Source organism: Leguminivora glycinivorella, chromosome 4, assembly GCF_023078275.1.
Source record: "Leguminivora glycinivorella isolate SPB_JAAS2020 chromosome 4, LegGlyc_1.1, whole genome shotgun sequence".
Taxonomy (NCBI): domain Eukaryota; kingdom Metazoa; phylum Arthropoda; class Insecta; order Lepidoptera; family Tortricidae; genus Leguminivora; species Leguminivora glycinivorella.
In genome coordinates, this window is record NC_062974.1 from 19,061,981 (window position 1) to 19,079,888 (window position 17,908).

Below are 17,908 nucleotides of genomic sequence, written 5' to 3' on the forward strand. Positions count from 1 at the left end.
TCTGTTTCGTTTTGTTCAAAATATCGACTATTCGCAAAAATGACTGGAGTTCCTACTAAAAAGGAGGCGCTTAAGCCCTTCTTTTAGTGTACGGAACCCTTGCAACTTGCAACGCGAGTACAACTCGCACTTGACCGGTTTTTGTCATAAAATCATATTAAAAAACAATGATTTTTCTTTTCGTTATCAGAATCATAGGTACATTTCTAGTTTTATTTGTATGTTGCTTAAATATTTTTGATAATAAGCAAACCCCATGAAAAATATAAATAATCGGCAAAACAAATCAGAACATACCAAACAAACCATTGAAATGATTCTTAATCATGTTGCCTTGTCTAAAATATTTCAAACGATTGTTATTAATAGTCACGTCTAAATAAAAATGCAACAAGATACTTCTTTAAAAAATCTTATCTATAAATTCGTTAAATTTACGTAGCGGCGATCAAATGCATCATTGTTACCTCCGCCGTGTCACGTGATACGGACATATTCATTAATAAACATGGAAATGCATATTTATTTTACATTTGCATCAAAACGGTTTAACTGTTTGTATTGCTCAAATTTCAAACCATTACATCTTAATAACATGACGTTAACTACGAAAAGCTCAACATTCTTGCATAATATTGGTCACGTGTCATCAATTCATTAATTTATTATGACAAAAGAAGATTTATTACTACTACTTAGTCAGGGAAAGGTTACAGTTGACACACGGAGTGGATTACGCCACTTAACAAGCACAAAGAGACTCAGAAGTGCCCTCCTTGTAACTTCAATCAAAACGAACTGCTATCCAATCCATATTTACATTTTCCTCTAACTGAGCATAACACTGCCATCTATTGGAATTTTCCTAAACTTTAAACCACACCACACAACCACACACGAGTCCTTTAGGTTTCAGTGTCTCCTCACTAGATGGAGTTTGTAAAACAAGTGTTAATTGAAACATAAGGCGACCACTATATTCGTGTCCTAGAAAATGAATTACTATTATTTAGATTTAGTATTACCCGTTATCTTCGTGCTGCACAGAAGTGGAAACTTTAATATAGAGTTAACTAAAACGGAACGTTGTAGTTTCCACAAGTTTCATTTCATTGGAATAAAGTGGCTTAACTTTTGACATTAACAGTGAAGCGTCATACTAAGGGACGAATTATGTAAATGGGATTTGTATCTAATTAACTGCAAGTAGGTGAGACAGGTAATGTATCCAAAACCTCTGTATCTCTGTATCTGTTCTGTTCAGTTAATACCCTGATATAGGCGCCACAAACAGCTTTCAAGTATGAGCATTTTATCATGTACATTTGCATAATCAGGAAAGTGCAGGCTCGCCTTTAGATAGATACCATCAGTATTCTCACAGAGATGGAGGATCGATCGAGCCTACTTTATGATAATTTATGTTCATATTAATCAATCATTAAAAACTCTTATATTAAGATTCTCTGAAGTAGAAGTGTCTTTTTCTTTTGGAACCCTCGTCATAATTATAAAACTATCAATTTGAATAAACTAACCGAACCAGTATTACCGCACTTCAAAATGTCAAGAACGCGCAGATTAAGAACTGTCACATGCATTTCAAAAGATAGTTAAAGTTAAAGCTAAAGTTTGCTTTGTATGGGGATCAAGTTTTATTATAAATACATAACATGTATCCATATCGAGAAATACATTCATTTTGAAATAAAAAATCTACGCGAACGAAGTCGCGGGCAACAAATGGGAAAGTGTGTTTCTGTTGACGACCTGTCTGGCGTAGTTGGTAGTGACCCTGCCTGCTAAGCCGCGGTCCTGGGTTCGAATTCCGGTAAGGGCATTTATTTGTGTGATAAGCACAGATATTTGTTCCTGAGTCATGGATGTTTTCTCTGTATATATGTAAGAATGTATTTATCTATTTAAGTATGTAGGTATATCGTCGCTTAGCACCCATAGTACAAGCTTTCAGTTTAGTTTACCCTCAACTTAGCCCCAAGCTTAGTTTGGGGCTAAGTTGATCTGTGTAAGGTGTCCCCAATATTTATTTATTTATTATTTGTTTGTCCGTCTTTCACGGCAAAACGGAGCGACGAGTTGACGTGATTTTTTAGATAGTTGAAGGGATGGAGAGTGACATAGGCTACTTTTGTCTCTTTCCTCACCCCTCACTTCCCTAAAATGGGGGTTGGAATTTTGTATGAGCATTCCGCAATTTTCGAAATAACGCGAGCGAAGCCACGGGCAAAAGCTATTAAAAAAAACCTGCGAGTCGGACTCGCTCACCGAGGGTTCCGTATAAACTTCGGAGATAAGGGGTGGGAACGGTTTTTTTTTTTCCTTCAAAATTCTTTCTTTTTCCACAACAAAAAAATATAAAAAATAGTTTGTTTACGTTCAATTTGCGCTCTTTCTAACGATACCCCACTTGACCTACCTAGTAACTTGAAATTTACAGTTTGCTCATTTTGGCCATTTTCTACAATTAAAATTTATATAAATTTTAATAAAAATACTTTCTATTTGTAAAGGTTCACAATGTTTACAACTAATCCACATTTCAAGTTGATAGCATTAGTAGTTCCCGAGATATTTATGTGGTGTATGTGTATCTATAGATATATATGTCATGTATCATCCATGTATTGAGTAGTCTGTAAGTTGAGTTTGAACAATAAACACATGTAATCGAGCTCCGTATTTTATTGTTATTCCGCCAACCGTACATGGCGACCCTTGGCCAGTCGCCACGCGCCGCGCGTGTTTGCCTAATAAGTCAGTGATCAGACCAAATATGTGCGTCGCGAGTGATTCGAAACCGAGACTGTTTGCGGCCTTACTAGAACAGACAGTATTCCAGCCGATAATTTGCATAATCGCAGTCCAACCATTAGCAGGAAAAGTTTTAGTGTCTAATAACACCAGTGCAACGAAAATTCCAAATGGGTTCTTCAACTTCCACTGAGAAAAAAGAAGAAGTGATAATCGCTCAAACTGCAGCAGGGGGCAGCAACAATGTCGACTTGCTACAATTGAAATTTCATGCCTCCACCACCAACATCATCCTAGCCATTATATTATTCATTGTTTTGCTGACGTTACTTTACGGAATATATAAAATATACCATAAGTGCCACAAGAAGTGGATTCAACGAGAAATCAACCATCACGTCATGTTCAGAAGATCGTTTAGAAGGGATAAGCGGCCAGCAGACGACGACGTCTAGTGCAGGAGGAAATGCAGGAGCAGTGTTAAACAACGGTGTCGTAATAGTGAGTGTTAAATTCACGTAAGAAAAAAAACAGTATGCTACATAGTGCAATGTGTCCTAGTTATAGTATGTAATGGTGGAAGAACTTTCTAGTGTCTTCGACAGTTTAAAAAAACTTAAAGACAATACACAAAAATTAGCAAAAATTAAAAGAACTCCTAATGTGTTGCAAAATACCTTGTTAAAAGCTACTCAATTGTATACACAATACCTAAAGTGTTCAGAGACATTAGATGCAGATATATCAAAAAATCTTATTAAGGGTAGTGACATAATTCCTATTAAAGAAATTTGTATTCGAATAGAAAACTTGTACGTACAGTTACAAGAATTTTGTACGGCACAGGGCATTGAAAGCAAAAACACCATGGAAAAGTTTAACCTTAAAACGGCGGTGTCTTTATTGCCTGAAATAACGAGCGATGAAGACAGCGTCAAGAAGTTGATTGACGCCATAGAATTGTACAGTGACATGATTGACTCGGATAGTCAATCGAATTTAATAAAATTTATTTTAAAAACTAGGTTGACAGAAAGCGCAAAATTACGCCTATCATCTTCTTATACATACTTCTTATACTTAATGTGACAGACGCACAGAGTTGCACCATAAGGGTTCCTTTTGTACCTTTTTGGTACGGAACCCTAAAAACAAAAGTTCGTGATACATCATCAATAGTTTCGGCCTCGAAATTCGTTCTCACGCTTTCAATATGTCGTCTTATCGTCTACTGCCACCTTCACAAGTAAGCGTTATTCCAGACATTCCAGTGATTAGGTACTTGCACTGCGACCTTACAAATTTCATGCAAACAATACTAAAAAGGTAACCAAGAAAATAAGTGGCAGAGGCAATTAGAAGGGACACTATAATGTGTGAAGACGTCAATGATTCTCACGGGCACACTCACGGGCAAATGAAGCTCTGTACGAAGTTTTCGTTTACTTTTGGGGGAAACGAACTTATTTGCTAACAAGGGTACAACACCACCCAATGTTACTAACTAATAGTAAAATATCGTCACTACTTTTAAACAATCTCGTATCTCACGCTGTTCCTCAAAGTTAGAACGCAGTAAGTCTATATGCATTCCATACATACTTACTACAATTTTCCTTTCATTTACAGACGAAGATACAAGTTTTTTTTAAAGTAGTGACGATATGTAGCTATTTAGAAGTAATATCTAGAACCTGGGCCATTTTGTTCAAAGTTGTCCACCCCACTTTTTTTGTAACATGGGTATTTTTTACGCGATTCATACTCAGAATCGCGAGGTCTTTCAATCCTGATAGGAGAAAAAAAATGTCCCAAAATTTCCATACATTTTTTCGAACCTTCCATTCCGTTACCGCCATATAAAATGTATGAAAAAATGGTAATGGAGTGGGAAAAAACCTTGGGACACTTTTTTTCTCCTATTAGTATTGAAAGAGCTCGCGATTCTGAGTGGAAACCACATAAAAAATTCCAAATCCAAAAAAAAAGTGGGGTGGACAACTTTGAAAAAAATGGCCCACCTAGTATTTTGAGCGCCTTGGACAGGGGCCCATTTCTCGAACGATATTAGACTTGTATTATAATCCACGAATTGTCATATTGTTTGGGTTAATAATTTAGTAGCTATACAAAAAAAATGCTGTAACCGACGATATATGTACGAACTATTAAATGCATTTGAAAATGTACAATTTACATAATTAATCCAAATCTGTCGTATGTAGTCCGAAAGTGAGATTAATTAATAAAGAATGTCATATGTATTATCAAAACCAAAATTCATATTCCCCTTATCTAAATAACTAATAATACCGGTTTCGTAATCGGCCGCTACCGCAACTCAAAGTCATATTTTCATTGCAAACCTATGATAAACTAAAAAATTCTATTATAATCCAGAAATCATTGCAAATGTAACGTGTGTTGCTAGTTAATCGTATTTAGCCACAGCGTATCCGTTCATAACTTTTCAGTAGGTAATTAAGGTGATTTTTTTTTTAAATAAAGGGCGTATTAAATTATCAATAATTATCAGGTAATATCTGTATAAGTGGCGCTTAATCATTGATATCATTAGCGAGCGGCCCATTCACCGCGGCTCTTTCCACGCTGACAGAACCCTCAAGCAGTCAGACGTTACAAAGTGCTGAAAAAGTGTTTGTTCTTAGTCCGTGAGAGTGATAATGATACTTAAAATCTTCTGACAATGGTACGTTTTGAACCTCATCGCTTAATTTTAATACCTAATTAAATTAAATTGTATAAATTGGTTTTCGTAGACTTTGCCTCCGTATTGTTTTGATAAGGACACCTAAGCAAACAAAACATGTTTATTTTTCTGCAATGTTATTGTACACTTTTGAAAATGAACGTGAATTTTAATATCGTACTCGTAGTTATCGAAATTTAACTTATTTCAATTTTGAAGTTAATTTTCAGGTTCAGAATATTTAATCGTGATATGATAAAACACAAATAAAATCCTGAAGTATCAAACCAGTTGGTTTCATTATGAATAATATGATATGGTTTAAGTACTAGATAGTAAACAACATATTGTTATTGATTTTCATCTATTTATTGCTTTTCTTGCATAGCATGATTTAAAAAATATTTAATAGGACATGGCCTGTCATTATTATAAATCTATGGGTATCACTTACGTTCCAAGTTGGAATTTTTATTTCGTTAACTACAATAACTACTATTAGACTTTGATATCAAACTAGATTCATTCACAAAACGAAATCAATCGGCACATAACTGATCTGTAATTGCTGATTAGATAATTTTAGATACCTGTACGTTTACCATCTTCAACTGGTGGATCAGTGTTGCCAGACGGTCCCAAAAGTCACCATTTTGGTGACTTTTGGCCCTCCTTGGTGACATGGGAGTTACTTCCGATTTTCGGGCAAATTTGGGGACTTTTCGGGCTAGCTTGAAATGTCACGTTTTTTTTTTAGAAGTACGAGTAACAATGTAGTTATCTAATACGAAAGTACCGTAGTTTACTAAGCCCATAGTGTAAAGCCCTTAATTTGACCCGAGCCCGACTTAACATCACAATTCTTCACATCATAATCACAGTTTACGTGAAGGAGTAAATTAGTTTGATTGTAATCATTATTTTATGTTAGTGCGATGGTTAATTTTATGAACTCTGTGCTGTGATGCTCTTTGTACTGCAGAGGAACGACATCAGTTATTTAGAGCATTTTAAGTAATGTAAATATTCTAAACACATTACTGTATATTATATTTATTTATTGCGCATAAGCTGGTGGACTTAATGCCTTCAGAAATTCTCTACCAGTCAACCACTGGGTAAAAAAAAACTATATAAGGATCTACTTTTTTAATTTAAATAAATGAATAACTCAATAACGCTGCTGGTTCACTAAAGTATAGACGCCTAATACCCACAACACAAGCCTTCTTGAGCTTACCGTGGGCCTCAGTCAATCTGTGTAAGAATGTCCTTTAAATTAACCGTTGTTTTACTCGCACCACTTGACAAACGGTGAAACTGTATAAAGGGAAAAATTTATAATACATGGTTTGTAAACAGAGTATGTCTTTTATTTATTTAAAATTTATTGCACAATTGAAAAAAAGTACAAGGCAAAAAAGTACAAAGCTTAAGGCAATTGTGACTGTCAAGTTATTAACAGTTTTGGTTGTCCACAGATATATGTAGGTAATTAAAACTAGGAAGATTTAGTCAGTACTTTACACCAAAACCACGTCACAGAATTTTTTGTGGGATACTATTCTTTTTTAACTGTAAATTCATGTTAATAAATAAATTTATTCAGATTCCTATTAGGTTGTACATAGTTTAATATTAGTTTCCGAGTATATAAATATCTATTTATTGAAGTAAATTTATATTTAAACTGAAATAAATGTCATATACAAAGAAAAAATGACCAAGGCCTCCAAGTGTCCAAAGTTGGATTCGAACCAGCGTCCTCCGTTATCGCGACGGATAAAAAAATAGTATGATGACGGATGATAACGATGTTGATGAAGGATGTTAAAATAGTATGTGTCTACTAAAAATACAAATTAAATTATTTTCTATGAGGATAATTTAATTTGTTCTAAGATATTTATATTTACCTATACCATCACCTAGCATTCATACAACTAGGTTTGCTAATTTTGGCTGATTTTGTCTACATTGAGATATGGAAGAATGTCTCCAAAAAATATATTGATTCTGTACTTCCTTTCTATATTACTACGTACCTACCTATATAGCTTTCCATATAATTATAATGAAGCATTTTTCTTAGCTTTTATGATAAGCAAAGAAGGCTCACTTGACTTGGTCATATACATAGAATAGATCATACCAGCCAGACTCCCGCGTCAAGTCATGCTCTCAAGTTGCAAATGCCAAGAGGCCGGTTGGACGCCCTAAACTTAGATTTAAGGATTGCTGCAAGAGGGACCTGATCTACTTTAATATTCAACCTCAAATTTGGGAATCTAAGGCTGAGATGAGACCAGAGTGGCGCCGTGATCTTAAAACGGGTGTAGACAAACATGACGAGGATTGGTTATAAAAGCCTCAGGCAGAAAAAACTACGCGCTGCCAGTGGTATTAGTGGTAGAACGCCTTACCACCACTACAAAATCAAAATGTACACTTTTACCAATACCAAATTTTCGGTCACTAAAACTAGCGGTAAAAAATGCATAATATATATTTGGTTTTCGTCCCATAGAAACTTTGAATTTCGCGCCTTTTTAGGGTTCCGTAGTCAACTAGGAACCCTTATAGTTTCACCATATCTGTTTGTCCGTCCATCCATCCGTCCGTCCGCGGATAATCTCAGTGACCGTTGGCACTAGAAAGCTGAAATTTGGTATCGATATGTATATCAATCACGCCGACAAAGTGGTAAAATAATAATTTTTAAGAAAAAAAAACCGCCTTCCTTTGGGGTTCTGGTGATAAATACTTTCAAATGTTGGATTATGTTATCAATTCGGCTGTATATTTTTTAATGTTTGTTATTCGATATCTCCGTCATTTCTGAACCAATTTTGAAATCTGAATGATTCTGATGTACTTACAGATGAGAATGATTATCAGAACGGAACTCTAACCAGGGGCGGCTCACTCTTCATCAGCAGTTCCACTGCACCAAATGTCACTGTTCTGGACGTAAGTGCATGCTGTTCTTATAAAAATACCAAAGTCACTATAAGTGTGCCGTTCAGATTTGAGGAGTTCTGTTCTGACCATTATCAGCAATTCCACTGCACCAAATATCACTGTTCTGGACGTAAGTGCATGCTGTTCTTATAAAAATACCAAAGTCACTAGAAGTGTGCCGTTCAGGTTTGAGGAGTTCCGTTCTGACCATCATCAGCAGTTCCACTGCACCAAATGTCACTGTTCCGTACGTAAATGCACACTGTTCTTATAAAAACACAAAAATCACCATAATTATGTATGCCTTTCAGATTTGAGGAGTTCCCTCGATTTCTCCAGGATCCCATCATCAGAACTGGGTTCTGATAAAAATGGGACCAATCTGTATGCATATACATTCAATCAAAAAAAAAATTTCAAAATCGGTCTTGTAACGACGGAGATATCGAGGAACAAACATTAAAAAAAAAACATACAGACGACTTGATAACCCCTTCCTTTGAGATTTGGAAGGCGGTTAAAAAGTGGAGCTAAGTACAAATAAGTAAAGCGGTGTTAAGTACAAATAAGTACATTTTTTTTTGTGAATTTGTACCGCAACATAATTAATAAACTCATCCGTGATCGTGGCTGTATAGTATCACACAAAAAATGCGCACCGAATTAAGTTTGTTATCCGATTACATTGTCTATACATGGCAATTGATTGGCTAATTGCATACGGCAATTCGCGTAAATCTACAGGCACCTAAATCTAACATCAGCGGAAAATGGCTCATTTAGGTATGCTCTTGGTCAAGATTTATTTGAACACCTAGGATAAAAAAAACAGCTAAAACGCACAATGAGATCAATATAATTAGCTCCGGGAAAGTACGAGAGAAAAGCTCGATATTTGAATGATATATTATGCTTTAGATGTCACAGATGCATAGATTTTAAACATATTTACAACTGAATTCATAAAAAATCCTAAACAAAGAATGATCAATCTTAAATCTAGTAAGTAGTTTTAATTTCGCCATCAGGCGGGTCGTATACCTGTTTGCCACCGTCGTAAAAATTGGACGTTGTAGTAGCATTTAACTAATCAGCAGATTAGACTCGTTATTTTGACTGAATATGTATTTCCAGCATTCTTATCACAATATTCTTTCCCCCAGGGTGAAAGTTCCATGTCGCGAACCACAGGTTCCGTGGTGCTACAAGTGGGGGCACTAGAGCTGCTAGCCAGATATTCCATGAACAATGGTCGAGCGACCAGCGTGTTGTCATCATTACACGAGTTCAGAGTACAGGAGGCTGAGCAGGTTGGCGGCAAGCAGTGGAACTGGAAGTACTTGAGGGTATGTATCCAATTTACTGCATAATTATGCTGAAGCTATAATACTGTTACCCTTTACAAACGTTTTATTATAAATTAAAGCAATTGAACAATAAGAACAATAATAGGTTTGTACGTAAAGACCTATTTTCTCGAAGACTGTTCTGTTCTGTTCCGAGCCGAGAGGTCTGATTTTTGAATATCGCTTACGATTCTGTGAATTTCGTTCAATAATATTCCACTACTAAAGGTTTAAATTCTTCTAACAAAATCGGAAACGAGTGGTCATCACCACTAGATATACTAGATTTAAAATTACCCGCCGTCCTTTTTCAAACATAGCATTTCGACGTTTTCCACAGACTTTGAAACGGCGAATTCGTGCGTTCAAAAATCAAAAATCGGTCTCAGAAATCAATACAATAAGTAGCTAGGTAAATGTAATAGTCGTAATAATCAATATTACGAAAGTTCTTAAGAAGGAAGTGCCTTCTTATGTTTCTTATCGGACGACGATTACAAGTACTGACAAAGATGAAGTGCTTTAATTGTTCTCTCTCTCATTTTCTTAATTTCAATCATGTACTTATAAAATCAGCCTTTCTCTACACTTAAAATTGCTTTTATGGTAAAATATTAAAAACTGTAACTGGACTCATAATGAAATTAAACCATGAAAATGGATTATATCGTGTATAATGAATTTATATCTACAATTCTACATCCCGACTTTTCGAACTCTTTACAGCGTTCGTTCGTAGTCAACGGGGGATTGAGAAAAATTACAAATGTGCAAAAACTACCCTCTCTGAGTAACTATCACGCTAACTGAAGACAATATTGTGCACTCATGTTTGTTATGGAATGCAAAATACAAACCTAGTTTAATACCAAACGGTTGAGATGTCTCTCGAGGCAATGTTTAGCTCTTGTTCTTTCAGTTTACCATTTACACCAGACTTTGATCTAAATAACATAATTATGTGATTACTATAACTAATGTATATGATCATACTTAAAGCGACATTTAATGATTTATAAAATACAAGAAGGCACGACAAGGCGTGAGAGTAATAAATCATATCAATATCATCTTTTTTATCAACTTCAGTTTGATAATGCAGTAAAGTCTGGTTTGATATATGTAATTTATTTCAATGCAGTTACAACTTTAAGAGATGGCCAACTGTAACTTCCGCATCGCATTATTTACGTATTTATGCTTTAAATTACTTACTCTCGTTAAACACACACACTTAGTTATACTTTTTATCACCGTTTGAACAATTAAAGCCACAGTTAATTGGGCCTTAATCTGGTCTAGCTGAGCAAAGTTCCACCTATGTTTGCTTTTCATCTCCAAAATGTTTAATGTCTTATAATATCTTTTTTTTTTTTTTTTTTTTTTTTTTTTTTTTTTTTTTTTTTTTTATGGGATAGGAGGCAAACGAGCAGACAGGTCGCCTGATGGTAAGCGATCACCGCCGCCCATGGACACCCGAAACACCAGAGGTGTTGGAGGTGCGTTGCCGGCCTTTAAGATGGGTGTACGCTCTTTTCTTGAAGATTTGAAGGTCGTATCGGTCCGCAAATACCAAATCCTGTTCAAAGTCGTATGAGCTTGGCTCTTTATTTACCTCTACGTCTTAATAGACATTAGTAACACCAAAGACATATATAACTCCGTATAGACAGATAAAGTCTAAGAAAAAAACGTACCTCAGTACCATCTCAGTACCATACAGAAAAAGCTACGGTGACCTAGATGGCATTACACCTTTGGGGTACGCTCAGATAGATGGCGCTAATGTTAATATTTGACATTTTAACACATATCAAGCTAAGAATATGGACCAAATTGTCAAAACTGAGGTTCAAAAGTTTTAAGCCTGTGTCAAGAGATGGCAGTCTATGCACTGTGATTACACATTTTACTTTGACAGTAACTCTCTATAATACTCAATCCTCTTTGGTAACACTGTATCTACCCATTTCAATGGTTTTAAAGGTCTGAAATTACGTAAGTAAGTCTCCTTTTTTAGTTTCTAGGTGAATTGTCGTTAGGTTCGCGATTTTTCATAGAAATCATACACCATTACATTTAGGACCACGTAATTTAGATTTCGGTTGCCCATACCTGCCGCCATTTCATACAAAACGTTTTTTTACCTACAAGGGAACGCTATATAAATTTTCTGCCGACGAAGCACATTTGAAATAGTTGACATTACGCAACTCATAACTCACAGACACTTATCTGGATTCACCCTTAAAATATAAACAATGCCTTATTGTAAACTGTAATGCTGTGTTACTTTTTGATTAAATAAAAAAATAAATATATAATAAATTAATAAATAAATAAACAGACACCATGAATATAATATAGATAGACGGACATTGTATGAATAAATATAACATAGGTACTATTTGTCTTGTTACAGGATCAATTCGACCAAAAAGACTTAGAAGGACTATATAGAAAATATGACGACAAATTAAGGGAGTCGCTCATCTACATTTACATATCGTTGTTAGTGTTTTTCTCAACGACACATATCGGTTTAGTAATTATTAGTACGTACTCAGAGGTAAGTGAATAAATACATAGTTGAAATAGGCCGAAGAAATAATCTGACGCATGTACCTATTAGAGAAAATCTGAAGTGGCTATTAAAGTCGGAACAGTGCCATTCAAGAAAATTATTGTGCGTTGTAATATGTAGATATGTTTTTAATATCTACTCGGTATGATAACAGTTTTGCTTACCATGCTGATACGTAAAAAAATTCAGTATATAAAGCTTAAAAATCAATTTAATGATAGAGCGCTCCATGTTGATGTTATACATATTGAAAAATACTTCTTCTGTTGTCCAGCCGCAAAGCGTCGAATTTCCCGGCTCCGTCTAACAAAAATATGGTATGCACACCTTGGCCAGCAAATGGGCCATTTTTTTTCAAAGGTGTCAACCCCACTTTTTAATGGATTTGGAATTTTTGATGTGGTTTCCACTCAGAATCGCGAGCTGTTTTAAAGGGGAAAAAAAGTTACCATTTTTTCATACATTTTGTATGGAGTAATGGAATGGAAGGTATGAAATCTTGGGATTTTTTTTTCTCATATCAGGATCGAAAGACCTTGCGTCTGAGTATAAATCGCGTAAAAATATCCACTTTACAAAAAAACTGGGGTGGACAACTTTGAAAAAGAAATAGCCCAAATAAGAAAGCCGCAGATCACAAATGTTGACCTCGGTTGATCTGAGATAATTAGTGATTAAACGAACTTACCTGTAAGTGAAGTTCGATCACAATTATATGACCGACTTCCTTCGAAGCAATTAGGTTAACTATTTGTAGCTGGTATCCCACGCTATAGCCTTACACGGATCTTAAGAGGGTAAATTAAAACATTAATGTGGCAACACTACCATTACCACCATCCGACATCACCGGTTCACCGCCCTCATTCTTTTTTTTTTTTTTTTTTTGTGTAGGGGTTGGGTATAAAAGTACACTGTTGTAACGTACTAGAATGAGGAGGGTCATTACTAATTGCTTCGAAGGAAGTCGGTCATATAATTGTGATCGAACTTCACTTACAGGTAAGTTCGTTTAATCACTAATTATATTTCCCGACTTCCTTCTTCGCAATTAGGTTAACTATTTGTAGGATGTTGAGAGGATGTAACAAAAAAAAATTACGTGGAGAAAAAAGACTTATATTTCTCAAATATCCTTCAATCATCACATCACATCACATTGAGTACAAGTAATGAACAAATTACTTATTTTTATTTATTCACCATTACCAGATAATATGTACTTTGCAAATTGATTAGGATCATCAATTATTTCTTTATTATAGAATTTTGCAAAAACTGACGACGATTCACTCCAACCCGCAGTTTTTCTAATTGTTTCTATATTAACTCCAAGTTTCTTTGCAGCAGAAGTGGCCGCGTGCCGCGTACTGTGGGCACTGAACAACGTAGTGTCTATACCACTGTTATGTAAGGTGTCCTTTATCCAATGGCTAAGTCTTTGAGACGAAATTTTTCCATGTGGTTTCTTATGACTGATAAATAAAATTTTTTGATTATGTTGACGCAATAACTTTGTTTTTTCTATATAACATACAAGTGCTCGCCCCGGACAAATCTCAGGCCTTTCATTGAAGAAAGGGAGTTTGAGCACAGGTTGTAAAGCATTTGCTTTCGATGTTTTTATGATATCAGGGATTTTTATGATAATTTCCAAATCATCGTAGACTTGTATGTTATCTAGTTTTATTAAAGACAAAGTCTGGACACGGTGCGCGGTCACTAATGCTAATAAAGTGGAAGTTTTCATGGACAGATTTTGCAAATCAAGATCTTCGTTTGGCCATTTGTCGGCTAAATAAGATAAAACAATATTTGGATTCCACGTTAAAGAATACTTTGGGGCAGTAGGTCGTAATCTGAATACACCTCGCATGAATCGCTTGATTTTTTCATCATTAATTATTGGGCCTAGAATAAGTCCTAAGGCTGATTTATATGAATTAATCGTACTATATTTTGCACCTTTTTCAAAGGTCAGGCTTAAAAAATCTATTATAGTAATAACTGAGCAATCAAAATAATCGCATGTTTTTAAATTACAATAATCTACCCAAGCCCGTATACAGCAATCGTATTGTCTATAAGTGTTATCCGCTAAGGACGCAATCATAATTTTTATAGCATTAGGGGACATCTGTTGTTTCAGTAACGCCTGCCGGATAATTTGACGGCAACCAGGATAAGAGTCTTGTGCAGACTGTGTGCAGATCTGAAAGAAGACGTCAGAAGGTTTATGTTTGGTCCAAAATATAATGTTTCTGAAATGATTAACTTTTGCATGAGCGGAAACCAGGGTTGGGTAGGCCAAAATGGTACAACGACAATACCTTCCGCTTTATCTGATATAATTTTTTGCAACATTTTTAAAATCATTGAAAATGGTGGAAACGCGTAGAAGAACAAACTCGACCAGGAGACAGTGAAAGCGTCGACCACCCAGGCATTAGGGTCGTTTTTCCATGAAATGTAAGTTTGTCACTTCGCATTCGACCGACTGGCAAAAAGGTCAACATGTGTTTTTCCAAAATGGGTTACAATATTTTCATACGCCGAACTACAAAAAATCTGCTTCATGATTATGTTTAGTTTTTATGTAAGATACATAAATCATTATTCTACGCATTTCACACCATTTCCATATCTCCCTGGATATTTGGTTGAGTTGTGGGTATTGTATACTACCCATCCTGTTAATACACGATATTGCAGTGACATTATCTATTCGCAACAAGATCTCGCAATCTGACATATTTTCAGCGAAGACCTTTAATCCGAAAAAAGCTGCCTTTAACTCAAGTACGTTAATATGCAAATTGATCTCGTCTGTTTTCCAAAAACCTGATGCTTCCTGACCACTACAAAAAACACCCCAACCAGTTCCAGATGCGTCAGAGAATATATATATATATATATATATATATATATATTTTTTTTTTTTTTAATTCATTGCAACGCAATAGATTGTAACCATGATGAATATTTTGTAACCACCAAGATACTCGTATATCTGAATTTAAATACCGAGGTATGGATATTTTTTGGTCATAGTCAGGATTATCTAGCAAACAAAGATATTTGCACCGCTCTAAATTGTTTGTATGTAGCCACCCATATTGAATGGCTGGACATTCAGAGGTGAGCAGTCCTATAAATTTCGCTAATTCTCTGAGCCTGCATTTTTTCAGGTGCGAAAAGTTTAATAAAGCTTTATTAATTTTATCTTTAGGTACTTAGTGACATTGTCATGTATCTTGAATTGAACATGAAACCTAAAAACTTGCATTCTCTATGAGGTTCAAGGCAACTTTTTTGGAAGTTTATTAGAAAACCCAAATTTTCTAGAAGTGAAATTGTGTGTGTTACGTTTTCGTAACATTCACTGTAAGTTCGTCCAATGCAAAAAATGTCGTCCAAATAAATTACTGAAACGAAATTATGAGCCCGTAAGTACTCCATAACAGGTTTCAGTAACTTTGTGAACATACGTGCTACGATACAATTCCGAAAGGAACAACATTAAATTGATACAATGTACCGTTATATTTGAATCTCAGATATTTTTTAAAATCACGATGAACTGGTACCAAAACAATAAGCATCTTTCATATCTATATTTGCCATATAGCAATTTTTTGTAATTAGTTTCGCAGCCGTCCTATAATCTTCCATTTTGAAATGACTCGTAGTGATATGTTTATTTAAACGTTTTAAGTTTAAAATAAATCTTTTATCGCCGTTAGGCTTTGGAATCAAAAATATACTCGATAGAAATTCATCCGAACGATGTGAACATTTCTCTATAGCATGAATTAATGGCTTTAGTAAAATCAGAGTGTTCCTGGGACGATTTAGGGTACACAACTGGCTTGCAGGTATCGATAGGTGTAGTAGTAAGAGGTATTTTGTAACCTTCTAACCAAGATATGATCAAAGGATCATCGGTGACTTGGGACCAGTTAGCAACGTAATGCTTGAGCCGCCCGCAGTAGCTTACCTCGGGTACTAGCGCCTCCTGGCCCGCCTGCTCCGGCTCGGCGACCGCTCCGACTTCTCCCTCCGTTGAAAGCTCGCTCTCGTCGCCGGACGACGCGTCGAAGGTCTCCGGTGCTCCTGTCTGTTGGGGGCTCTTCGAGGCGTTGTCTTCCAGTTTAAACGGCTGCTATACTGTGTATTGTTATAGTTTTTACGTTTAATGAAGTTATTAACATTGAACTTTTGAGATTTTTCATTTTTGCTTTGCTTTAAAACAGATCCTGATTCTTTAATACATTTAGCCGATTTTAATTGCTCAGTTATATTGCTACCGAATAAAAATTTGTCTCGAGGACTTTCGGTAATAATATCTTTAACATCAGCGTTAATGGCTGCAGTTACGAACCCACGACGGGTCTTAGTTTCACAAAAATGACTATCGCAAAGAACACGACAAGCGTCGCCCAATGGTTTAAGTATTTTCTGTGTCGAAGTTTCCTTATTTATTACTAATTCAACCACTTGGGACAAGGCAGCTAGAGCAATACCTATTTGTTTCTGTTTTGCCGATAATGCGGCATCTCTTTTTACCATAAAGTCAGATAAAGCTACTTTAGCCTCTGGGTTAAGAATAGGAGGGACTAGAAAGTCACAGTTTTGTGGAATCAAGTATTCCTTGAGCAAATTCTCAGTTACTTCTTTCGGGAGGCCCTTAATAAGGATTTCCTGCCACCTGGAGGCGATATCCTTATGTACGGGTTTACCAAAATCAACCTCCGGTTCAGGCGCGTCACCCAGCAATAAAAGAACGTCTTCGTTTAGCGCGAGGTCAGCGACCTCTGGTGCACAAGGAACCTCAGGAGCTGCGGCCGTCGCTGGTGCCGGCGAGGGGCTCGATGCTGTAGGGCCGGCGTCCGCGCGCGCGATGTATTGACACGCCGCTCGGGCCCGCCACGGGTTCCGCCGACTCGCCGCCGGGCCTCCCCGCGGGCCGCGACGACACGCCGCTCGGCCCCGGCACAGGCTCCGCTGACTCGCCGCTCGGCCCCGCCGACGGTATCGCCGCGCCGGTGCGCGCCTCTCCAGCCGAACGAGTACAGACTTGTTCTGTAACGATATGCGAATGCCCATTTAGGTAAATCTAGCATTACTTAGTCCCATTTGGACAAAGCGTGCTTATAATGTATGAAGAAGACATCCCATACAGATGCCTCGCAACATAACACAGCATATCTTATCGAAGAGATTTTGTCGTGAAGGTATCGACCCCATACAGGACGAACGCATCACATCTCGTCATTTATGTGTGCTTCGGGCAATTAACGTTCTTATATTGTATGAAGAAGACACCCCGTGCAGATGTCTCGCATCATAAAAGAACATTTTTACGTAAAACTTGACGTACGTCGACGTGCAAAGAAAAATATACATTGAGGGTAGATAATACTAACCATATTCATCGTCGTCGTCTGATGACGATGTAGAAATAACTCGACGTCGATCTTTTTCCTCGAAAGTTGCTGTTCTAATCTTCTGATTTTTTCTCGTATCTCTTCTTCA

General features: G+C 36.4%; 2 protein-coding genes across 5 annotated transcripts in view; one reads left to right on the forward strand and one right to left on the reverse strand.

The window, feature by feature from the left end:
• Positions 1-1,144: 1,144 nt before the first annotated feature.
• The window catches only part of LOC125225329 (adenylate cyclase type 2-like), a 43,666-nt gene continuing 26,902 nt past the window's right edge, over positions 1,145-17,908 (forward strand). For 3 of the 4 annotated variants that reach the window (XM_048128979.1, XM_048128980.1, XM_048128982.1), the window contains exons 1-3: positions 5,369-5,482; positions 9,607-9,789; positions 12,212-12,358. In XM_048128979.1, coding sequence (XP_047984936.1) covers positions 5,480-5,482; positions 9,607-9,789; positions 12,212-12,358 — 333 coding nt within the window. In that variant the 5' untranslated portion in view covers positions 5,369-5,479. Of the gene's footprint in view, positions 1,220-5,368; positions 5,483-9,606; positions 9,790-12,211; positions 12,359-17,908 lie in introns of those variants that run through there. The other variant, XM_048128981.1, reaches the window with a different exon arrangement.
• On the reverse strand, positions 14,516-17,710 carry LOC125225330. The gene is made up of 2 exons (XM_048128983.1): positions 16,371-17,710; positions 14,516-14,585 (listed from the first exon to the last, which is right to left on the reverse strand). Exon 1 carries the CDS (start codon positions 17,477-17,479, stop codon positions 16,379-16,381), a length of 1,101 nt encoding a protein of 366 aa, XP_047984940.1. The 5' UTR covers positions 17,480-17,710; the 3' UTR covers positions 14,516-14,585; positions 16,371-16,378.

Coding starts and splice junctions, on each gene's coding strand:
- LOC125225330 (XM_048128983.1), bottom strand. CDS start 17,479: ATGGGCATTCGCATATCGTTACAGAACAAGTCTGTACTCGTTCGGCTG.